Below are 23,220 nucleotides of genomic sequence, written 5' to 3'. Positions count from 1 at the left end.
AGCGAAGGAAGACGGTTTCCTTGTGCAGGTCAGCCTGGCACAAGGTTTTGTGACGGTCCCTGCCCCATCCTTGTACCTGAAGCTTTTCTGGACAATTTAAAATCAGTATCACAGAGCTTTTAGTAAAAGCCACCAATTCCATCTTGGTTTCCAAGTGGATTCTCAGTGCCAAAACATTCACAATTACCGATTCATGCGCCTCGTCAACTTGAGCTCTCTCTCCATTTCCCCTTCCTCTCAGTCACTGCACCGCTTGCTGGAGACTGATGAGCCCTAAGAGCAAGCAGGAAAAGAAGGGCCAATCGCCAACAAGGGCAGAGGCAGAGCTACTGGTTCCAACACACTCCTCGTAACGTGGAAAATCAAGCTCCCTGATGGCACAGACGTGATCGATGTGGCAGGACTCCTCACACGGGGCCAGATCATAGCTGACAGAGTTGAACTCATAGTACTGCTGCAGGGAGTATGGATCATGCTGGATCCTCTCCAGCACTGTCTGCATGGAGTGCGCAGAGCCATCTGGGACCTGGAAGGCCTCTGTCAGCCGGTACTCTTCCTCCCACACTGGGGACTTTTCCTCCATCAAGTTGGCATGAGTTAGGTTCAAGTAGTAAGTCACCATGTCCTGCAGAGGGAGAAAAACAGAACGAGGACAAATCAGGAGAGGGTCGGTCCTGGAGTGAAACATGGGATAGGATGGCCTGGGTGGCAGCACCAAACCCCTGCCCAGCTGGGGACAGGCACCTCAGAGCTCACCACAAAGGCATCCTGTTTGTACAGGGATGGCTCTTCTCTGCTCCACTTTTTCCTGCACACATCAGGACACTGAGCCTGGCCTGTTATTTACTGCCAGCCAGGGCTGGAGGAGTGCTACTGACTCAGGGAGGTCATTTTGTCAGCTGTGAATCAACTGAAGATTCACAGCTTCTGTTCTCAGCCTCTGCCCCACTACCTCCCTAGCCTTCCACAGCTTATTTTAGCGTTCATGTCTTATGCCATAAACAGCATCTACAGAGCTGCTTTACCCATTGCAAAGAAAGGCACGGACACCCCATCCTCTACAAATAAGAGACACAGGGAGCAGAAGCTGCCCCTACAATCCACCTCAATTCAGATCCATTACAAATGAATCCATTCCGCAAGGAGGGAGGCCTAAATCATTTTCTAGATGGTTAAAAGTTTTTGGAGGGGGTTTTGACAAGTGTGTGTCTTCAAAGAGCAGTTCTGCAATCCATGTTACCCGGCCAGCAAACCAAGTGCCAAAGGAAACTAGCTAAAAGGCATGAAGAACACGACCAAACCTGTCCTGTGCTGCCCTGGGGAGCTGGTCCCAGGTTGGCTGGGGTCACCCTGCCTTTACTCACTGATGCTCTTGCTAAATCCTTGTGCTACACAAGAGACAAGCATCTTAGTTGAGGTCCTCTCCCACATAGCTGCTTGGCTCCTGTAGTCCTGCCTCTTAAAACCACGTGGAGGAATTGAAGTACCGCCCTAGGACAGCAGTGTGCAGCACATAGGGATCCCCTACCAACACCTGAAGGGTGTCTGGGTCGTAGTCGATCACCCGAATCCCAGGGTTGTTGGCTCCATTCTTCACTCCAGGCAGTGTTGTTTTCCAGGGGGTCACTCCAGGTGCCAGGAACATGACATTGATTGGAGAACCTGAACAGAAGGGCAAAACAACCCATGAATGGGAGACCTTGGGTAGTGCCACACACACCCTGTCCGCACTGCAGTGAGCGCCCTGCTGCAAACAGCAGCTCTGCCACCAGCCTGAGTCACACCACCACATACACAAAGATTAGCACCTGGAATGGCACCAGGGACTGAACATGGGACTGCTGCAGATGAGAGCTTTCCACTGCTGCCAAAGACTCATGCAGCGAGGGCTGAGGCGGAAGAGAACCGTGCTCAGCAAAGGAGACCAGAGCAGCACCTGTAACCCCAACACAGACTCGTAACTGAACCCTTAAGTCCTGGCTGATGTCCAAACCCCATCAATAGGGGGGCAAGAAGCTGCAAGGCACTGAGGGGAAACAACAAAGTCTGCTCCTTCCTCTTTGGAGGAGGACTGGAGGTGGAGATCAAAACCACTGCTGTCTCTCGTTGAGCAAAGCATTTCACAAGCCTTTTCTGGCTTCTCAGCTGCATTCAGCCTAACAGCCACGGACAACTCCAACCAGAACCGGTACCTGTATCACTGTAGAACATCCGGAAGGTGTCCGTGTGGTGGTGCCCAAAGAACTGAGCAGCGATGACCCTGTGGTGCTTCTGCACCATTTGCAGGTATCGCTCATTAAAGCCACTCCGGAACCAGGCTTTGCCTCGCTTCTTCTCGAAGAAGCCAGGAGGGACGTGGCCCACGATGTACACCTACAAAGGCAAGAGCTGCACTGAAGGCAAAGCCCACGCATCCCACTGCCCTGCTGTGACCGCGCAGAGGGGAGAGCCGGAGCAGGATGAGCTGCCAGGCTGGGAGAAGCCCTCTACGGAGTTTATGGATTTCTTTCAATACCATTTCATATGGATTTCTTTCAATACCATTTCATCTGCTCTAGAGGCGTTGGTCAGCGTTTCCTCCAGCCACCGGAACTGCCCCGCAGGATCCTCCTCACCAGCAGTCTCATTGTTCTGGTCATAGTACAGATTGGTGTTGAGGACAACCATTCGCCCCCTTGTCCTTGAGCCAGGCAGCTTCTCGCTGTAGAAACCTCCTGAAAAATGCAATCAAGAGGGCAAGAGCTGCAGCTCTGCTCACGCTGCTTGCTACGGCCCCAGAGCCCTTTGTTTCCATCCCTCTCAGATCCCCTTGGCAGAGTCACCATCCCCACACAGGGCCAGCAGTGCTGTGACCACTCCAGGATGGGGATTTGGAGCAACTCCTCCCCTCGTGTGCCTCTTGTCACGTCGATGGCTCTCGAGGTGAAGGAGCACCAGGAGCTGGGCAGCTCAGGAAGCCACAGTGCTGCTAACACCAGCAGCTTCCTTAGGAGATCCTTCTTCATCCCACTGCATCCTCTGGAGGGACACTTGCCAGTAACTTGCGAAAATGAGTCACTGCTAAAGCACACATTTATTTTCTCTCAAGCAAGAGAGCTCAGTGCCAGAAATCAGCATCAAACAGGGCCCTTTCTCCACACATACTCTATAAGTACTATTGCTCTGAGCATAGAAGCAGGGAAAACCATTCATGGCTTTCTCCTAACCACCCGTACCCCCCAGAGTCCTGTCAACATCAGTTAGTGGTACCCAACCTGCTCTGAAGAGAGTAATGGAAGCATTGTTTAGCCAGGGACGCCACAGTTCAGCTGTTTGGCTGTAGATCCTGTGGTCCTTCCCTGGAAACTGGTTCTTGGGATGGAAGTCATGATTGCCCAGCGCCGCGTAGACTTTGGTATCTAGAGGCAGAGAAAAGGAGGTGCAGAGCAATCCATGCTTGCCTCAGCACTAAAGCTCCCTGAGGTACTCACAGGCTTGGAAAGAACCACCTGACTTGAGGGCTTTGCAAACAGCCACCTGGTTGCATTGTCTGCAAAGACCACCCCTCCTTGGGACAAGCTATGGCTTTGCAGGTGAATTCATGAGCTCTCACCACCAATAATGCTCCTTCCCCCACTGCTGACACGGATTAAGCTCAAGGAAATCTTGCAGCCTTTTCTGTCCCAATGACTAACGACAGAAGCGTTCCTTTCCCTCTCTTCTGAGCTCACCTGAACCACTGAGCACGCCCCAGACGCCTCAATTCAGACATGCCTCACGCCATACAGCAACCAGGGAGGGAACAAACAAGTCCCAGCAACCACAGCCCTTCCGTGCCTTTCCCCTCCCCAATTCTGTCATTTCTCCACCCTGGTAAGCTCTTCCCATCAGGCTTTGTACCCCTCTGCCCTTCTCATCCCCTCAGATCCCACCTGGAAACGTCTCCCTTATAAGAGAAGTCAGTTTCTCTATTATGTGCAGAACCTTTTCTTCTCCGAGCTTCTCATTGGGCACGTGAGGAGTATCATCTCTGGAAGAACAAAAGCACAGTCACTGTCTGTGACTAACAGGGCATAAGCTTCACGCGATGAGCCAGACAGAGAAACGTGCTTACTTCTCTTTGTGCCTCCTAGAAAATAAAGGTGCATAGTTGAAGCTTTTGGGGGCAGGAACCACCACCATAGGGACTGGCCAAGGCACTGCAGCCTGTTTCCAAGGAATTATTCAAAGTGAAAACAGGTTCCACGTTATTCTGCCTTGAAAACCCTACACGTAAGCATAGGAAGTGGAGGCTCACTCTGCCTTGGTGCGCTTAACAGACACTAAAGCTGGCAAGAAACACTGCGAGAAACAGCATTTTGTAATCTCAGGTGAGCATCTGCTTGGCAGTAGTGAAGCAAAGCTGGTAACGCAGCTCTTTGAACAGCAGAACACCAACTCTCATTCAGCTGTACACCAATGTGCACAGCATGGGAAATAAGCAGGAGGAGTTGGAAACGTGTTAAGTGAGGAGACTATGATCTGGTGGCAATTCCAGAGACGTGGTGGGACAGCTCACATGGCTGGAATATAGTCATGGAGGGCTATGTCCTCTTCAGGAAAGACAGGCCAGCCAGGAGGGGTGGTGGGGTTGCTCTTTGTGTGCGGGAGCAGCTACGATGCACTGAGTTCTGTCCAGGGACAGAAGATGAGCGAGTTGAGAGTCTGTGGGTGAGAATGAAGGGGCAGGCTGGCAGGGGGGATACTGTTGTGGGTGTCTGTTACAGACCACCAGAGCAGGGTGAGGAAGTTGATGAGGCAACTGAGAACGGCCTCACAGTCACAGGCCGTGGTCGTCGTGGGGGATTTTAACTTCCCTGATGTTTGCTGGAAGGACCACTCAGCAACCCAGGAGGTTCCTCCAGTGTATGGATGATAACTTCCTCCTGCAAATGGTGGATGAGGCAACCAGGAGAGGAGCGCTGCTGGATCTCATCCTCACTAACAAGGAGGATCTGGTCGAAGCAGGAAGGGTTGAGGGCTGCCTTGGTTGCAGCAACCACGAGATGGTGGAGTTCAGGATCTTGTGTGGTAGGACCAGTAGAACAGCAATAGAATTGCAACCCTGGACTTTAGCAGGGCAAACTTTGGCCTTTTCAAGCAATTGCTAGGGGAAATCCCATGGGCAAGGCTGTTTGAAGGTAAAGGGGCCCAAGATAGTTGGTTGACATTCAAGGATTGCGTTTTCTGAGCTCAAGATCGGAGCATCCCGACACGTAGGAAGTCAAGGAAGAGGGCCAGGAGACCTGTGTGGCTAAATAGGGAATTGCTGGGTATGCTCAAGTGGAAGAGGAGAGTTCACAGGTCATGGAAGGAGGGGCTGGCCACTTGGGAGGAATATAAGGCTGCTGCTAGAGGATGTAGGAAGGCAGCTAGGAGGACTAAGGCCTCCTTAGAATTAAACCTGGCGAGAAGGGTCAAGGACAGCAAAAAGAGCTTTTTCAAATACATGGCAGATAAAACTAACACCAGAGGCAATGTAGGCCCACTGATGAACGGGATGGGTGCCCTGGTGACAGAAGATACAGAGATGGCAGAGTTACTGAATGCCTTCTTTGTCTACTCTGCTGCAGGCAGTCCTGAAGAGCCCTGTACCCCTGAGACCTTAGATGAAGTCAGGGCAACGGAGCGGTTTGCCTTAGTCGATGAGGAATGGGTTAGAGACCAGTTGAGCAATCTGGACATCCATAAATTCATGGGTCCAGATGGGATGCACCCGCGGGTGCTGAGGGAACTGGCGGAAGTCATTGCTAGACCACTCTCCATCATCTTTACCAAGTCTTGGGAAACGGGAGAGGTGCCTGAGGACTGGAGGAAAGCAAATGTCACTGCAGTCTTCAGAAAGGGCAAGAAGGAGGACCCGGGTAACTATAGACCGGTCAGCCTCGCCTCCATCCCTGGGAAAGTGATGGAACACCTTATCCTTGGTGCCATCTTAAGGCATATCAAGGATAAGAGGGTTATGAGGGGCAGTCAGCATGGCTTCACCAAGGGGAAATCATGCTTGACCAATCTCTTAGCCTTTTATGAGGAAATAACACGGTGGATGGATGATGGCAGAGCGGTGGATGTGGTCTACCTTGACTTCAGCAAAGCATTTGACACAGTCTCCCACGGCATCCTCACAGCTAAATTGAGGAAGTGTGGACTGGATGATCAGGTAGTGAGGTGGACTGTGAAGTGGCTGAAGGAGAGAAGCCAGAGAGTTGTAGTCTATGGGGCAGAGTCTAGTTGGAGGCCTGTAACTAGTGGAGTGCCTCAAGGGTCAGTACTGGGACCGGTATTATTTAATATATTCATCAACGATTTAGATGAGGGAATTGAGTGTACTATCAGCAAGTTTGCTGATGACACTAAGCTGGGAGGAGTGGCTGACACGCCAGAAGGCTGTGCTGCCATCCAGCGAGACCTGGATAGGCTGGAGAGTTGGGCAGGGAGTAACTTGATGAAATACAACAAGGGAAAGCGTAGAGTCCTGCATCTGGGCAGGAACAACCCCAGGTTCCAGTATAGGTTGGGGAACGACCTGTTAGAGAGCAGTGTAGGGGAGAGGGACCTGGGGGTCCTAGTGGACAACAGGATGACCATGAGCCAACACTGTGCCCTTGTGGCCAATGACATCCTGGGGTGTATTAGAAGGGGGGTGGTTAGCAGGACGAGAGAGGTCCTCCTTCCCCTCTACTCTGCCCTGGTAAGACCCCATCTGGAATATTGTGTCCAGTTCTGGGCCCCTCAGTTCAAGAAGGACAGGGAGCTGCTGGAGAGAGTCCAGCACAGGGCAACAAAGATGATTAAGGGAGTGGAGCATCTCCCTTATGAGGAAAGACTGAGGGAGCTGGGTCTCTATAGTTTAGAGGAGACTGAGGGGTGACCTTATTAGTGTATATAAATATATAAAGGGGGAGTGTCACGAGGATGGAGCCAGGCTCTACTCAGTGGCAAACAATGACAGGACAAGGGGTAATGGGTACAAACTGGAACACAAGAGGTTCCACTTAAACTTGAGAAGAAACTTCTTCTCAGTGAGGGTGACGGAACACTGGAACAGGCTGCCCAGGGAGGTTGTGGAGTCTCCTTCCCTGGAGACATTCCAAACCCGCCTGAACGCATTCCTGTGTAATGTTCCTGCTCCAGCAGGGGGATTGGACTAGATGATCTGTTGAGGTCCCTTCCAATCTCTAGCATACTGTGATACTGTGTAACTGAACCAAGGGAATGCCTCCACCAAGGCAGGGATCAAGGTCTGCCTCAGAGTCTGCCTTCTCACTGACATGCTTATGGCGCCTGCAGCAGACCCTGGGCTGTTAACAAGCCCATCGAATGATGTCCAACAACGGGGTGAACGAGTCTGAAGGAAAAAGAAGACTCAACATGAAGTCATAAGGCTCTAGAACTGCTTCTAAGTAGGAACAAGCACCCGCAGAGGCAGAAAACACGGGGTTAGAAAACAGCCCTGCAGACTGGGGCTGGAGGTGACAGCAGGTCACAGCCTGGCATACAATAGGGGACGCCCTTCTGCAGACCACTTGGAGGAGACCTGAGGTTCTTGGTGCTCCTAAATCAGAACAGCCCCTAGGTCACACGAGTCTCCCGGGTGCCTTCGAGGAGCTGCGGGGGCGGCCGGGCACAGATCCCCCTCCCAGCCCCGTCCCCTTCCCGTCCTCACCCGGTCCAGAGCACGAAGTCCGGGCGCTGCAGGAGGCTCCTCATAGCGCGCACGGCGGAGGCGAGCAGGCGCCAGGGCGCATCGCAGAGGTAAGTGCCCCAGGGTCCTCCGGCGGGTCCGGCCCGGGAGCCTCCCGACGGGCACATCTGCCCTGCGCCCGCCGCCGGGTCGTAGTCGGGGTCCCAGTGGAGGTCGGTGATGTGCCAGAACCGCCCTGCCGCCGCCGGGACACGCCGGGGCTCAGCGGGGCCGGGATACGGGGTGCTGCCACCGGCCACCGCTCGGGACCCCCCGCCCGGCCTCCCCTTACCTGAGAGGGCGGCGGCCAGCGGGCAGAGCAGGAGGAGCGCGGCGGAGCGCATGGTACCCAGGCAGCTCCAAGCTGTGCCGGCGAGCAAGGAGCAGCCACCCAGTACTACTCGCTCTACCAATCAGAGATGCTCTGCGATGCTCTGCCCCGCCCCGTCCCGCCCCGCCCCGTCCCGCCCCTCTCGGTCCCGCCGTGTGCGCTGCCGAGCGGGGTTACGTCACTCAAGATGGCGCCGTGCACCTCCCATTTGCCTCCCGCTATTGGAGGGAGCCGAAGACGGAGCGCTGCGATTGGCTGCGGCAGCGGAGCGGGACCTACACGTTGGACGGAAGCCAGCGGACGGGAGTGCGGGCGCAGCCATGATGTGGAGCGGGCACGGTGCTGGAGGCGGGGGCGGGGAGCTCCCGGCCTTGAATCGGGACAAGGCGGGGCGGGGGGGGGGTTATGTCCGCAGTCCACACAGGGTGTGCTGTGATGGCGGCGGGGGTGCGGGGCCACCGCTACCCGTTCACGCGCTCCCTTTCCCCCCCTCAGGTGCTCTCGACAGCGGCTACGGCAGCGTGGGCGCCGCGAGGTCCGCGGGCGGCTTCAACTCCCCCGCCGGCGGCGGCTTCAGCTCCCCGGCCGGCAGCCAGGCGGAGAAGAAGCAGGTAGGCCGGGGCAGGGCCTTGGGGCAGGGCCGGGGCCGCGGGGTCCCCTCGGCGCTGACGGCCCTGCCGCCCCTTGCAGCGGCTCCGCTCGCAGAACATCGTGCCCTGCACCGTGTCGCAGCTGCTGGCGGCGGAGCAGGTCGAGGAGACCTTCCGGATCGGCGACGTGGAGATCGCCCAGGTGAGCCCCTGCGGAGGGAGGGAGGGAGGGCGGGCGGGCCCCGGGGCTCCCCGGGTGAACAGAGGAGCCTGCTCCGCCACAGGTCACCATCGTGGGGATCATCCGGCATGCGGAGAAGGCACCGACGAACATCCTGTACAAGGTGGACGACATGACGGCGGCCCCGATGGATGTCAGGCAGTGGGTCGACACCGACGTAAGGCTCGGATGCGTTACAGATGTGCTTCAGTGAAAGCTTTTTGGGAGCAGTGAAGGGAGGGAAGCTATGGGGTCGGGAGCCCATAAGGATCATCATGTCCAATTCCCTGCTTCTCCCAGGATATTTGAGCAAAAAGATGTGGATGCATTTAAGGGGGTGATGTATCTGAAATCCACAGGAGATGCTGCTGGAGCAGAGATCACTGGTGTGCTGTGACCTTTCTGTTTTCTAATTCACATGTAATTCTATGTTGAATCACTGTGTATAACAGAGTGTAGTAGCTGAAGTGGAACCATTACTTCACAGCTGAACTGAGAGATGTGTGCTCAGGACTCCCATGGAAATACAGAGAGCGAACAGAGATTTGCATAGAATCCTGGAATGGTTTGGGTTGGAAGGGGCTTTAAAGTGCATCCGGTTCCAACCCCCTGCCATGGGCAGGGACACCTTCAAAGCACATGTATGGTGGCTCCAATGAACAAGTATTCTGTTCTCTTTTATTTATTACGCTTATCTAACTGCTCTTCCTGGCTGTGCCATTTGTGTTTGCTTGAGATAAGCCTCCTTTCCTAAGCCATCTATTAGGACGTATAACTATGAATGAGAAACACCCCCCCTTTCTCCTTTTCCTCTCTGTCAGGAAGTGGGTAGCGAGAATGTGGTGGTACCTCCAGGAACTTATGTCAAAGTTGCTGGTCATCTTCGGTCTTTCCAGGTAAGATCATGTCACCCATGGCTGGGTACCAGGTCCTGAGGCTGGAGCAGTGGCCTGATGATCTGGCTCAGTGTTAGCGGGTTTCCTTTAGAATGTCCACTTCATTGTGGTCCTTGCTCATCCTCTCATTGCACTCCAGTGAACAAGTATTTTGTTCTCTTTTATGTGTGGCTATGTTTAGGTAGCTGCTCTTCCTAGGCATGCCATTTGTCTTTGTCTCTACCACCACCAGGGGGGGTTCTGGCACTTTCCTGCTGCTATGGTATTAGTTTTCGTTCCTTCCTTTCTTCTTTTTCCTCCCTGAAAGAATAAGAAAAGTTTGGTGGCGTTTAAGATCATGCCTCTGGAAAACATGAACGAGTTCACCACACACATGGTAGAGATTGTCAATGCACATATGATCCTCAGGAGAAATCTTATGGTATGTGTTTGAAGATCCTCATTTGCTCTTGGCCCTGACTGGCTCACTGGTTGTCTGCCAGAGAGAGGGACCTCTTGGTTTGTTGGGGAAGTTGTAGACCACTTGTGGGGCTGGGAAGCTTAAAGCTGGTGGAGCAGTGAAGGTGTAACAGGAATCCTGGCTTCCTTGGAGAGAGCGATTGTGTTGCAGTCTGTTTCCAGTGGTTTCTTTGGGGTGTCTGTTTGTAATTACTGCAGTAACAGCGAGTCTTTTAACCAGCCTCACCACAGCAGTTTTACTCTTGTATTTCAGTCAGCATCAAAAGCACCTCAGTCCTTCGGCACTGGGATGGGTAACGTGGGGGGCTATGGAGGAGGTGGCAGCCTGCCAGTGAACGGGCTCACAGCGCACCAGACTCAGGTAGGTGCCAACAGCTCCGCAGTGGAGGCTGCTGCAGTGATGTAGGACAAAGCTCAGTGACTCCTTAAAGGTGGATGGTTCTTCCCCAGCCTTGTTCTCCATCCACGATAAGAGCAGCTCAGCTGTGTGCTAATGGTGGTTCTTGCTTTTCCAGGTGCTGAACTTGATTAAAAGCTGCCCTGTCCCAGAAGGTATGAGTCTTCAAGAGCTGAAGGTTCAGCTCCACAACGTCAGCATGTCAACCATCAAGTAAGTCTATAGAAACAAAGGATGTTCTGGAAATGCAGGGAGTCCTTCCTGGAGTCGGGTCGAAGGAGGCAGGGAGGGAAATAGTGAGCAAGCCCTGATCCTTGCTTGTGGAACAGCGCTGGTAATTTCAGGTGTTCCCAGTAGGACGCAGTAGTGAGCTTAGAATGAGCCAGTGGCACTTGAAGGGGTGATAAAGTGCTTTGCTCCCCACAGCTCAGTAGCAAACCAACAGCACCAGGAGTGCTTCAGTGTCTCAGCAGTAGTTTCTCCTGTTCAAGGCCTACCTTACTCTCTGCACGCTGCTCAAAGCTTGGGAATAGGCTGTTTCTGTTCTCCTTTGCTGTCTCTTACAACTTCTTCCTGAGGCTTAGGAAATCAGTAGAGGGGCTTGATAAGAGTTAGTCAGCAATTGTTGGGTTGTTTTTTTCCTTCAAGGCAAGCTGTTGAATTCCTTAGCAGCGAGGGACACATCTACTCCACTGTGGACGATGATCACTACAAGTCAACGGATGCTGAGTGAAGCTGCTTCCAACTGGATTTAGTTCTAAGCAAATGCTCGTCCGTGATTCAAGTTATCCTGCTGAGTTTTGCGACATGGAAGGTGGTTTTTGCCCTTTCTAGCCTCTGAAAGTCCCAGTTATTCTGAGCACCTCCTCCTTGGAAATCAAGGATAAGCAAAACGTGTAGGATTCTATTAAGTGGAGTCAGTTATATGCAGTGACTGAAAGCATGGACAGATATGGAAGACTGAACTCTTCAAAGCTTCGGAGCCTTCAGTTTGTGTTTGACTTCTTAGAGGATGCCTGTGTTAGAAAGAACCTCTTTCAAACCTTGTTCTTTTGTTTCTAGAGCTGTTTTTGCTGACTCAGCTTTCATTCCATTTCCTTCACAAAGTGGGTAGCCCAGAGTAAGATTCCAGTGAGGTACAGTAATCATGATTTGATTTTTCCCTGGTTTACTTTATACATTTAGATCTATATTTGTACTATGAGGTGATCTGGTTACTAGAGCTTTTGAACATTTCCAGTAAACTTCTAACTTTGGTAGCCCTGTCTGTGTGTGGCTTCAGCGGCTTTTCTTCCCTAAAGAACACTATCTGCCTTGCCAGAACCTACCCATATGGGTAAAACCCAGCTCCTGCTTTTGGAGTTTTTTTAGTTCTTTTTTCCTTAGTTTTTGAAGTAAATGGCTTTAAAGTAAATGTCTGGACAAATAACTTGTTAGTACTAGCGAAGAAAGTGCCACTTACCAGTGTTACAAATAGAATCATAGAACAGTTCGGGTTGGAAAGGACCTTCAGATCATCCAGTTCCAACCCCCTGCCATGGGCACGGACACCTCACACTAAACCATCTCACCCAAGGCTTTGTCCAGCCTGGCCTTGAACACTGCCAGGGATGGAGCTGGGATCATTTCTGCCACCAAAGGCATTTTAGCTGAAGGTCACATTAACCGCATGGCCTGGAACAGGTTTTTCTTCTTTATCTTTGAAGCATAACATTAAGTCAGGAACCAGCAGGGTTCTTGCTGATGATGTGTCAGGGTGGAGATAACGGGGAGCCCAGAGAAGCTGTGGCTTGCCCCATCCCTGGCAGTGCTCAAGGCCAGGTTGGATGGGAGTCGAGCCAAGTTGGAATGAATGAGCTCCTCTCTGCAGCACTGGGATTCTGCCCTAGGCGCTGAGTGAGGAATAACTGAAAAATCAAAGCTCTCCACTGGGAGAGGGGAAAGAACCCAGCAATTTGATCTGAAGTGAAATCCATGATTTATTTTCCAGCTCTGATTGGAAAGGAGTGCAGTGCGTGATACAGGAGTGACACCCCTGCCTGCTTTCGGGATAAAGCTCTCCCCTCAGCAGCTGCTCTTCTCCATTAATGCACATCAGGACCATGAGGTCTTTGTCTCTGCCACTTCCCTGGGGCTTTTGCCAAATTTCCAGGGAAAGAAAACTTGAACTTTGGTCCTTATTTGGGTTTCAGGTTATATTTTTGCATCCAATGCCATTAGGGCAGCTCATTGGCCCCTTTCTAGGTGCCAAGAGCCTGAAAGAGTGCCACAAGCATGCCTGCAAGCAGGAGGGGGCTCCACAGGACAGACATTGCTTCCAGCTCCAAGTGCAGTTCAACCTAAGTGAGAAACCCCGCAAAACCCAAAGCCACAGCATTCTTACAGTGTTTCTACAACCTTGGTGTAGAAATGGCTGCCCTCGAGAAAAACGCAGCTTCTGCCTTAGAGAAGAGGGTTTCTGAGAGGCAACTGCAAAGCCGTGGTGCTGGGTGCACTGGGGCACAGCTTGTGCTGTGTTAAAGGGCCTTGTCATGATTCCACCTCTCCCCACGTGCCACAGATGTGCTGGCCCCATCACATACCCGCCTGGAAGCACCCCCTAATCCCAGCCCAGGCCCCCTTGTCAGCAGAGCAGAGCATGGTCCATGTCCCAGGGCCTGTGCTGGCATCTCAGTGGCCACCCAGCACCATGCTGCTCTGGTGCTGTTGGAGAGTCCCACAGGTGACAGCCGAGGGCACAGCGGAACAAGGGGACTCATCCTGTGCCCGGGGCTGGCCCATGCAGGCTGCTTTGCCTTTGAGGAACGTGGGCACTGCTCTGCAAGGACTGAGACAACTGAGGGCTCTGCTGTGCATCCCCAGGGCTGGAGTTAGCCTCTGCAAGCAGCCAATGGCACACAAGGTCTCGGGGTGGTTGGAGGCTCGGTGGCTTTCACAGGGTGCAGGACTAGAAGGGGAAAATTGCCTGCATTTTGTGCACTGGCTTTTGGATGGCGTCGTCGATGGTTTCGTAATCGTGCTCAGAGCTGTCACTTCCTGGGTCTGGAAGGGAAGAGAAAGCAGAGGCTGTGGACAGGAACCTGCACACCACAAACCTCATGGGGGACCCCCCGACCTGCTCTGCCAACCTCCCCCGTCTGAGCTGCACGCGGATATGATGAGGGCTGAGGATGCAGGGGGAGAAGGGCCTCTCGTGATGCTCTGCTACCACAAACACCAGCCTCTGGGGCCACAGCTCCTGTGATCTGGGGGGTGGAGGTCCACGGCTTGCGGCGGTGTTTACTGCCCCATCGCCCTTGAGGTTGAGCCTTGCTGCCCTTCATCATGGTCCCTGTGTGGGACAATGGGGCTGGGTGGCCTCCCCATGTGCCCCTGTGTTTGTGGGACAGGAGGATGGGGGAGACCCTGAGGACACAGGGGTTGGGCAACGACTTGTGGGTTCCCTCCTGCATCTGGGACAAGGGGATGGGGAGGTGCAGCCCCCACGGGGGCCCAGCTGGCTGTTGGGGTGCGGACATCACCTGAGCATCCCTGCCCAGGTCCGCATGAGGACAGCCCCAGGGACTGGTGGCCAGCAGCACCCCCAGTTAAACACAACCCACTGATGTTGGGGGGGAGGCCTCATCCTCCTGCCTGGGCAGCGCATCTCTGTGCTGAGCCCCATGGGGGGGACCAGGAGGTGTCACACGCTATGAAGCACATGGTGTGAGGTGAGAAGCCAAAATCCTGGAGTCTCTCAAGGTGGATTTAAGTAATGAGAATCAAGATGTGGGTATGTCTGTCAGATTTCAATAAAAATAAAAGTTATATAAATGCCTAGCGGTTGTCCTGGCTCCCCTGAATGCCTCATGAGCAAAGCCTCACTTGAGAGCATCAGCCTCCATCCATCAGGCTGGGGACATGGGAGCAGGTAACCAGTCTGTCGGTCATGTAAAAGGTACATGTGCACCCGTGGTGTCAATAGCCACGGGCTGCAGCGCTTTCAGACACCTCGGATTCAGCGTGGGACCACACCACCCCTCCTGGCCACTGCCCCAGCCTGAAGTAGGGTGCTCGTGCTCCACAGACATGAGATGCAGGCGCTGCAAGGTGAGAGGCTGGCTCAGAGCATCTCACACCTGAGACTTGGGTCTGTACAACAAACGTGCTCACATGCGTACATCACCCGGCTCACCTGCATCCCCGGGGCATCCCCGCTGTCCACACAGGCTGGAAGCGCTCCTCTGGGGCAGCACTGGAGGAGCCGCGCAGGCACCCATCAGCGCGGGGCCAGGGGATTGGGGTGCCGAAGAGGGGGGGTTCCCCCTTGGTGCCATCCCCGCCTGCACTGGCTTGGGGGGCCGGGGGGGCGGCGGGGCCTCGCTGCGGGGCAGCTGTGCCAGCAAGCGGTAGTAGAAGTCCTCGGTGAGCTCCTGCACGGGGGCGCAGTGGGGCGCGGGGCGCACGGGGCCCTGGCGCAGCAGGACGGAGCAGTCCATCCACCGCGGCGGCACCTCGAAGCCCTGCTCGGGCTCCTCGCAGAAGCTGCCCACGAGGACGGGCAGGTGCAGGCGCGCCTCGAGGCGCAGGGCGGGCAGGGTGCCCAGCGCGTCCCCCGCCAGCGCCGGGTCCGGGGCCACCACGCGCACGTCGCAGGGCAGCGCCCGCCGCTCCAGCAGCTCCTCGAGCCCGTACCTCCTGCTGCCACGTGCCTCCTCCACGAAGCTGCCGCCCAGGTCCAGCGGCAGCAGCAGCTCCTCGCCTTCCTCCTCCTCCTCCTCCTCGTCGCCGCTGTGGCGGTGGCAGCGCAGGCGGGTGCCGGGGCCGTGCCCCTGCAGCCCCATGGCCTCCAGGCGGTCGCCGACGCTGAGTGGGGGCACGTGGAGGCCTCGTCCCTCGCAGTCCTGCGTCACCACCACGCGCAGGGCCCGGCCCGGGCACACGGCGGCCGCCAGCTCCTGCACCCCCGTGAACTGGCGCGGCCGCATCCGGAGCTGGCCCCGGTAGGTGCTGGCGAGCAGGAAATGGCGGCGCCTGCCCGGGGCCGAGGCCAGCACTCGCCATGAGCCGGAGCAGCCGTGGAGCTGCAGCCGCTGCCCCTGGCGCAGCCGCGGCACCCAGGAGCTCTGGAAGACGGCGGGGCCGGCCGGGCCCTCCAGGATCTCGGCCTGGACCGGCAGCACGTGCGCCATGGCCAGCACCTCGCTCAGCAGCAGCGGCTGGGAGAAGCGGGCGTGCTGCGCCTCGGCCGTGACGTCCTCCACGTCCACCTCCAGCGTGGAGGGGATCTTCACCACGTCCCTGCGCACTGCGGGAGCGCAGCTCTCACCGGCCCCGTGTGGGAGAGGAGCCCAGCACAGGCACCCCCTCTGCGGTCCCAGCACCAAGCTGGTGTAGGCTCCTGACCCTGCAGCACCTCCAGCGCAACCCCACAGCGTCCCAGCACAACCCCAACCATAGCATCCCATCCAACCCCACAGCGTCCCAACACAACCCCAACCATAGCATCCTATCCAACCCCACAGCGCCCCAGCACAACCCCAACCATAGCATCCTATCCAACCCCACAGCGTCCCAGCACAACCCCAACCATAGCATCCCATCCAACCCCACAGCGTCCCAACACAACCCCAACCATAGCATCCTATCCAACCCCACAGCGTCCCAACACAACCCCAACCATAGCATCCTATCCAACCCCACAGCGTCCCAACACAACCCCAACCATAGCATCCTATCCAACCCCACAGCGCCCCAGCACAACCCCACAGCATCCCAGCACAACCTCACAGCGTCCCAGCACAACCTCACAGCGTCCCAGCACAACCCCAACCATAGCATCCTATCCAACCCCACAGCGTCCCAGCACAACCCCACAGCGCCCCAGCACAACCCCACTGCGTCCCAGCACAACCCCACAGCGTCCCAGCACAACCCCACAGCGCCCCAGCACAACCCCACAGCGTCCCAACACAACCCCAACCATAGCATCCCATCCAACCCCACAGCATCCCATCCAACCCCACAGCATCCCAGCACAACCCCACAGCGTCCCAGCACAACCCCACAGCGTCCCAGCACAACCCCACAGCGTCCCAGCACAACCCCACAGCGTCCCAGCACAACCCCACAGCGTCCCAGCACAACCCCACAGCGTCCCAGCACAACCCCACAGCGTCCCAGCACAACCCCACAGCGTCCCATCCAACCCCAACCACAGCATCCATCCCAACCCCACAGCATCCCAATCCAACCCCACCATAGCATCCCAATCCAACCCCACCACAACATCCCATCCAACCCCACCACAGCATCCCAATCCAACCCCACCACAACATCCCATCCAACCCCACCACAGCATCCCATCCAACCCCACCACAGCATCCCATCCAACCCCAACCACAGCATCCCATCCAACCCCAACCACAGCATCCATCCCAACCCCACAGCATCCCAATCCAACCCCACCACAGCATCCCATCCAACCCCACCGCATCCATCCCACAGCGCTCCCTGCCCTGACCCAGGGGCACCCCCCACCCCGACCCCCCCATGCCCACCCCACCCGCTGCCCTGCTCACTCACGGTCCATAGCAGCGTGCACCTCATAGACGGGGCGCAGGATCAGCGCTCGGGGGCCCAGGGCTCGGCACAGCACCGGCTGTGACTGCCCCTTGCCCAGTGCCTGCTGCAGCGTCAGCCCCCGGTCCCTGCCGCCCTCTGGGACGGGTCCCGACGGTGCCGGCTGGAACACGCCTGGGGGCGATGGGGCTGAGCCCATGGGCGCTGCAGAGGGGAAGGGGCACCCCTGGGGTGCGGGATGGGGCAGGGCAGCCCCGCTCACCCTTAAAGGTCGGTGGCAGCTCCGTGGTCTGCCCCGTGCCCACATCCTCACAGATGACCTTCTGCAGCGCCACGGCTGTCACCTTGAGCAGGTCGCCCGTGGACAAGCAGCATTCGTTGCCCGAGATCTCGTACACGGACCCTATGGGGGGAGAAAAGGGGGGGGTCCTCAAAGGAAACGCCTCCTCCAGCGCTCCATAGAACCACAGAGAGGTTTGGGTTGGAAGGGGCCTCAAAGCTCATCCAGCTCCAGCGCAGAGCTGGCGAGTGGAGGCTGGGAGAGGAGCCCGAGAAGGGGCCATGACCGGCAGCGGTTCTGTTTGGCATCTTGGGAACCCAGCCAAAGCTTTGCCACCGAAAACCACAAGCAGCGAGACCTCCAGTGACAGCAGGAAACCCAGAAACAGCACCAGGGGTCAAGGAACAGCATCGGTGTAGGACACGGCGCCTGCAGGGTGCCACAGGGGTTCATCCCCAGGGTCCAGCACCGCTCACCGGCAGCCGAAGGAGCACACAGCCGGGCTGGCTGAGGGGGCTCTCTTGGGCTGATGTGTGTTTCCAAGGAATCAGGAATACCTGGAAGCTTGTACAGCCCGTGTCCTGGGAAGCTTCCAGTGCTGGGAGCTGCGCAGGATTGCGATGGGGTAAAGAGCAGTGCAGAAGAGCACAGCAGGAGCGGCTGGAGGCTGAACCGATGCCCCTCGGAGGGGAAACGCAGCAGGAAAGGTTCAGGGCTTGCTCACAGTCGGGGCACAGGAACTCCTCAGGCTACGCTCTCACCTCTCAGCACCCTCCAACACCAGCAATGCCCCCTGGTGCCTTTAAATCTCTGCCTTCACTGAGCTGCTACCAAACCTTCCGTGCACCCCAAACCTCTCTGGGATGAACCTCGGACAAAGCCCTTGCTGTGCAAAGCAGAAAGCACCACCAGCCTCACCAGGACTGCAGCAAGGGCAGGACAGGGGGTCTGCTGCCGGTGCAGCAGCGGCATTATTGCTCATTTAGCAACACTAAGATGTCATTGAGGCCACCAGAAGCCTGTGGGAAAGCTGAGCATCCACCTCAAGTGAGCAGTGAGGCCACCCCAACCACTTCTGCTCTTCAAAAGCCACGGCAGCCAAGGCTTCTCCTCCACCTAAGATGCCTCCAGGGACATGGTGCAGGAGGAAGCAGGATGCTCAGACCAGGCTCTGTGCCCTTGCTGGTCTCCTCCCCTTGGGGCCAGGGATAATGGTTCCTCAGGTACACTCCATCCCTGCCAGACCTGCTGCCAGCAGGTGATTCACTGCCTGGGATGAGGGCAGTGCAGGAAGTGAAGGACCAGCCTGGACGGGGTTTGGTGCCCCAAAAGCATAACTGAAAGCAGCTGTAGCTTAAACACAGTGTCTGGTGGTGGCACGGGACCCTGTGCCTCTCTGGTGGCAGGGCACAGGGAGGTGGCACAGCCTTGGGGCACCCTTTGGAGGCAGGGGGCACCCAGCACTCACCTTGGAAGTAGACACCGGAGCAAATCCTGAGGATGCGGGGCAGGGTGGTGGGGTCCAGGGAGCAGATGTATTCCTGGAGGGAGAGGGGCTCCATGGCCGTGCTGCTGGGTGCTCCAGGGCGCTCTGCAGAGATGGGAACTGTGTGGGAAGCAGATCTGAGCTTTGCTTTCACTTCTGCCCACTTTTCACTTCTGTTTCTAGCAGCGGAGACTTCCCTTTCTGGCCACAGAGCTGCGCCAGCAGCACCTCTGCAGCCTGCACGGCCTGACCTATGCGCTGCGGGTCAGTCCTCTTCCTGACTCCATCACGGCTTGGGATCCCCCCGTCCCGGCCCTGCTGGTGATGTGGATGAAGGCACCAGGCCCCAGCTCTGCCGGGTCGTGTCCCACCCAGGCTGTCCCCATCACACATTTCCCATGGACCCTCCTGCCCTGCTGGGGCCAGACAGCGATGGTGCTGTGCGACAGGTCTGGGTAGACCGCTGCGGAGGAAGCAAAGGGCTGTGTCCAAACATCCCTCTCCCTTTACAGACACACCGGCACCTCCATCCCGGCTCACCTCTGGGCTTTCAGACCCCACTCACCCCCATAACAAACATCACGTCCTGGCTGTGCTCAGCGTGTCAGGAGAGGGGAGTCACTGGTTCTGGTCACTGCAGCCATGGGAAAGGCAAACCCAGATTCCCATGTCTCCAGGACAGGAGAAGAGACATCCCCATCCTTCAACAAAGCATCCGACCATGGTCCCTGCAGCCACCAGCTCCATGGGTTCTGAGAGCTGCTGCTGCTGCTCATCTCTGTAAGGGTTTTCCTTCAGCTTGCCCTATGAGTCACACTGCCCTGAAGCTGCAGCCTAGGAGTGGGAGCAGGATGGGACAACATGGAAATGAAACTCGGGAGATGCAGGAAGAGAGCTCTTTCTGCTTTGCCTCCAGCTGCAGAAGTGGCTGCGCTGACTGGAATTGGTGCTTCCCATCACTCGGTGCAGGCTGACAGGGAGTGCAGGCACATGGAGACTCCCCCTGCACGAGGCGCCTGCAGCACGCCACGCCGGGTGTCACAGCCGCAGGGACATCTAGAGAACATCTAGAGGACAAACTGACACTCGGAGCTGCACTACCCTTACCACCAGGGCAAGTCAGAGAGGTCAAAGTCTTGACAACCTACAAGGATGGAGCAGAGGGTGAGAGCTCAGCTCAAAAGCCCACTGGCTCCTGCCTGGAAGAGGCTTCTAGGAGCAAGGCACCAGGCTGCTGAGCTCCAGCAGCTAAGAGCCAGGGATGGGCCATGGAGAACAAGAGCCAAGGTGGAAGCAGCATCCCTTCAGGGATGGGAAAGGGCTGCAAGAGAAGGGGAGTGAGGAGAGGCAGAGAGATGCTGAAGACAGCTCACTGCAGGCCATAAGGCTGAGCTTTGGGGGTGACGATGCCCATGTTCCTCTGCTGGGAGCTTAGCCTTGAGCCCGAGTACATCAGGGGATGAGCCAGGGAGGCTGCTGCTTTGCAGGGCTTCGGGAGGCTTGGGATGCCTGTGGGACAGCAGGGCAGCTGGGGGAGGAAGAGGCAGCGAACCTGTCCAAGCCTTGAGCTGAGGAAGGGCTGGGATGTTTTCACTTCCTCCTGCTCGCTGCCAGGCAGGTGCCCTCGAGGGCAGGGCCAGTGAAACCCTCGGAGCTGTGGCTTCGGTTCAAGTGCTCAGTGAAACCAGCCCGGCCCCTTCCACCAAGAGCCCTCGGTTCCCCTCAGCAGCGCTCCCCACACGCTGTGGGAAGAGCTTTCCTTTCCCATGAGTGGTTTTGTTTCATACCCTCGTGAGGCTCCAACACGGGTGATGAGGATGGGGAGCAGCAGGAGCAGGGGAGTTGCACCAGAGGAAGTTGCTCATGCAGTGAGCCAGGAAACGATGCAGTTGCCTTTTCCCCTCCGGTTGTGCATTTGCCCAAGAGGAACAAAACACACCTACCATTAACAGCACGGAGAAGAGGAGGTGAAAAGCCTGTTGGAAAGGGTTTGCAGAAATTCAGATGCTCAACCAGGTACAAGCAAGGGCCTTGACCAGGATTCTGGCCAGCAGCAGCCAACTGTAAAGCCTGCATCTTGGTGTAAGTGGTTGTGTTCTGCACACTGAGTAACTGAGATAAAGTTGTGAAGAGGTAACAAGAAAAACATAAAAACTCTCTAACAGATGGGCCCAGTGATAGCTAATGAGGAAACTGCTAGCTAGAAACTCACTTGTCATGTTACTATCAGCTTTGCTTTTTGCCTTTTGCAAAAGACAGGCTAGGCAGACATAGCCCTTTTACTAGAGACTGGTTATTCGTGCAATTGGTTATTCTGCTCCCCTCTTCCATCCCCCTCCCCAAAAAACAAACCCCAAACCCCACCACCCAACGGGAAGCAATGAGCACACAGCAAACAATTCATGTAAGTTACACAAAGCTGCTCCTGAGCAGCTGATTCAGCAGAAACAAGGGAAGAGCTGTTAAGTTCTGGGGGTGAGGGAAGCTCTTGCTGCAGTTCACCAGCATGGCTGGAGTATTCCTGCACTGCTGCCTCCCAGGTGACTCAAAGCACTTGGTATGATCAGAGGCGTGCACGCTGTGGCTGCTCACTCACCTGCTCCGTGCTGGAAGCTTTTCCTGCTCTCCTAAAAGGGCCCAGGGAAAACTCACCTCCTCTCCAAGAAGCCCTTGTTTCAGGCAGGTCTCTAACACAGAGGTACCTTAGTGCACAGCACACTGGGAACAGAACAACTTGCATCAGTGTGTTACTAGCTCCTGGGATACCTGCTGGGTACTGCAGCCTTCTAAAACCAAGATTGAAGAGGGGTTACAATGACAATCCAGGTAATGCTGTAAGGACAAATGGGCCTGGAAAACACTACCACTATAGCTCAGTTAGCTGCAGACTTTACCTCTTTGGTCTGCATTCCACATCACAGAGAGTGCTTTAGATTATCATGCAAGCAGACTCCTTTCCTTTAACACAGGAAATTAACTGCTAACCACACCAACACTTAGAATATCAGACCACAAAGCTAACTACTTGACCTGTACCAACTATTTTTACCTACGCACATCAGCAGCTTGTACACCTTGTGAAGATTCAGCCTCCTGCTGACACAGGAATGAAACTGCCCAGCGGATATTGCTGCATTGAGAAGTACTCATCTGCAGCCTAAACAGCTCAACCCTCCCCTGCAGGCACCTTTAACCAAGTCCCAGTTTACTGGTTTTCACTGCAGCTCTCCCCAGTGAGTCTGGGACAAGCTGCAGACCCACTGTGACAAAGGACGGTGCATTCAGATCCAAGGTTCCTCTATATGCCATAGGCAACAAACTGGGCAATAAGAAGAGCAAAACTGGGCTCTAAATAACTTTTGTGGAGGGAGGATTATGGCAGAAGCTGGTAGAACTTCACCCACAAAACAAAGGCAACTGCTGTTTAAAATCCACTCTTAAGTGCCCCTCTTGTGCACTGCAGCACCAGGCAGCAAAGCAGGTCACGAGCAGAGGAGCTGGAGCAGCTTTAAGAGCTGCAGCCTGAGCCAGCCACATGAACAAGACCTGCAGTGACAGCAGCACTTGGCCATAGCACAAATCCATCCCATAAGCCACAGAATAAAGGTACAGCCTCAGCTGCGGGAGCGCGGGCTGGGAACGAACACACTACACTCTCCAAGCTGGCAAAATCTGCATTTAATTTACAACATAGTAAAGGTTACAGGTAAAAAGCTCAACAGAAAGTGTGAAAAGGCCTATTACATATTACACAAGTGTACAAACATCTGTACAAAGCCCCTAGATGTTACACCGTCCCCTCCTGTACCAGCTGTGTCCCCTAAGCTCTACAATAATGAGAGCTTGTTCAAACCCAGAGAGGAGAGGAGCTTGAAAAGCAATGAGCAGTAAAGCTTCCCTTTTCAAGAAAAACCTTGCAAAGAACAAAACAAAAACCACCCATCCAAAAAGAAAAACCAAACCAAACCAAGAAGAAAACCTGCTCGACTTTTCACTTGCCCTAACTAGCCTTACCCTAAAGAGTTGCCTTCATAAAGCAGACTGGCTGGAAAAAGACAATTCTACGTACCAGGAAGAAGCAAACCTAAAGGGAGAAAGATTCTCAGTCCACACGGAGTGTCTGGAAGCAGAATGAGGACTGAATCAGTCACAGCAGCACAACTATCCTGCAGAGTTCCTGTGCTCACCCATCTAACAGCCTGAGCTAGATGGTGCAGGGAGGGGGACAAACCAGTCTCTGAAGCCATCCCTCTTGGGAACGGGGTAGCTCCCAGCTCATTTTTAGCTCAGGAACATGA

General features: G+C 55.5%; 3 protein-coding genes across 3 annotated transcripts; 1 reads left to right on the top strand and 2 right to left on the bottom strand.

Moving 5' to 3' along the window:
• Window positions 1-23: 23 nt before the first annotated feature.
• SMPDL3B (sphingomyelin phosphodiesterase acid like 3B) lies at window positions 24-8,046 on the bottom strand. Its single transcript, XM_061449915.1, has 8 exons — window positions 7,995-8,046; window positions 7,685-7,898; window positions 3,912-4,009; window positions 3,255-3,398; window positions 2,542-2,714; window positions 2,193-2,373; window positions 1,529-1,662; window positions 24-625 (listed from the first exon to the last, which is right to left on the bottom strand). The coding sequence occupies exons 1-8, from the start codon at window positions 8,044-8,046 to the stop codon at window positions 242-244; spliced, it is 1,380 nt and encodes a 459-aa protein (XP_061305899.1). The 3' UTR covers window positions 24-241.
• Window positions 8,047-8,353: 307 nt separating this feature from the next.
• RPA2 (replication protein A2) lies at window positions 8,354-11,862 on the top strand. The gene is made up of 9 exons (XM_061449914.1): window positions 8,354-8,372; window positions 8,529-8,644; window positions 8,724-8,825; window positions 8,908-9,021; window positions 9,665-9,739; window positions 10,047-10,160; window positions 10,452-10,559; window positions 10,714-10,808; window positions 11,244-11,862. Exons 1-9 carry the CDS (start codon window positions 8,354-8,356, stop codon window positions 11,326-11,328), a joined length of 828 nt encoding a protein of 275 aa, XP_061305898.1. The 3' UTR covers window positions 11,329-11,862.
• A 1,530-nt stretch (window positions 11,863-13,392) lies between these two features.
• Window positions 13,393-19,006, bottom strand: THEMIS2 (thymocyte selection associated family member 2). The gene is made up of 5 exons (XM_061449736.1): window positions 18,905-19,006; window positions 17,381-17,559; window positions 17,160-17,319; window positions 14,770-15,882; window positions 13,393-13,637 (listed from the first exon to the last, which is right to left on the bottom strand). Exons 1-5 carry the CDS (start codon window positions 18,996-18,998, stop codon window positions 13,543-13,545), a joined length of 1,641 nt encoding a protein of 546 aa, XP_061305720.1. The 5' UTR covers window positions 18,999-19,006; the 3' UTR covers window positions 13,393-13,542.
• Between the last annotated feature and the right edge of the window lie 4,214 nt (window positions 19,007-23,220).

This window comes from Pezoporus flaviventris, unplaced genomic scaffold, assembly GCF_033815535.1.
Source record: "Pezoporus flaviventris isolate CSIRO_AGI_PZ_B2104156 unplaced genomic scaffold, CSIRO_AGI_Pfla_v1 ptg000008l, whole genome shotgun sequence".
NCBI classification, from domain to species: Eukaryota; Metazoa; Chordata; class Aves; order Psittaciformes; family Psittacidae; genus Pezoporus; species Pezoporus flaviventris.
This window is presented reverse-complemented; position numbering and strand designations above follow the sequence as displayed.

Coding starts and splice junctions, on each gene's coding strand:
- THEMIS2 (XM_061449736.1), bottom strand. CDS start 18,998: ATGGAGCCCCTCTCCCTCCAGGAATACATCTGCTCCCTGGACCCCACC. Junction 17,320..17,380: donor CCCCATCCCGCACCCCAGGG/GTGCCCCTTCCC, acceptor GGCGTGTTCCAG/CCGGCACCGTCGGGACCCGT. Junction 13,638..14,769: donor GGGATGCCCCGGGGATGCAG/GTGAGCCGGGTG, acceptor CTTCCCTTCCAG/ACCCAGGAAGTGACAGCTCT.
- RPA2 (XM_061449914.1), top strand. Junction 9,022..9,664: donor GGCAGTGGGTCGACACCGAC/GTAAGGCTCGGA, acceptor CCTCTCTGTCAG/GAAGTGGGTAGCGAGAATGT. Junction 10,161..10,451: donor TCCTCAGGAGAAATCTTATG/GTATGTGTTTGA, acceptor CTTGTATTTCAG/TCAGCATCAAAAGCACCTCA.
- SMPDL3B (XM_061449915.1), bottom strand. CDS start 8,046: ATGCGCTCCGCCGCGCTCCTCCTGCTCTGCCCGCTGGCCGCCGCCCTC. Junction 3,399..3,911: donor TATAAGGGAGACGTTTCCAG/GTGGGATCTGAG, acceptor CTCTGCCTCTAG/ATACCAAAGTCTACGCGGCG. Junction 1,663..2,192: donor GATGTTCTACAGTGATACAG/GTACCGGTTCTG, acceptor CCTTCTGTTCAG/GTTCTCCAATCAATGTCATG.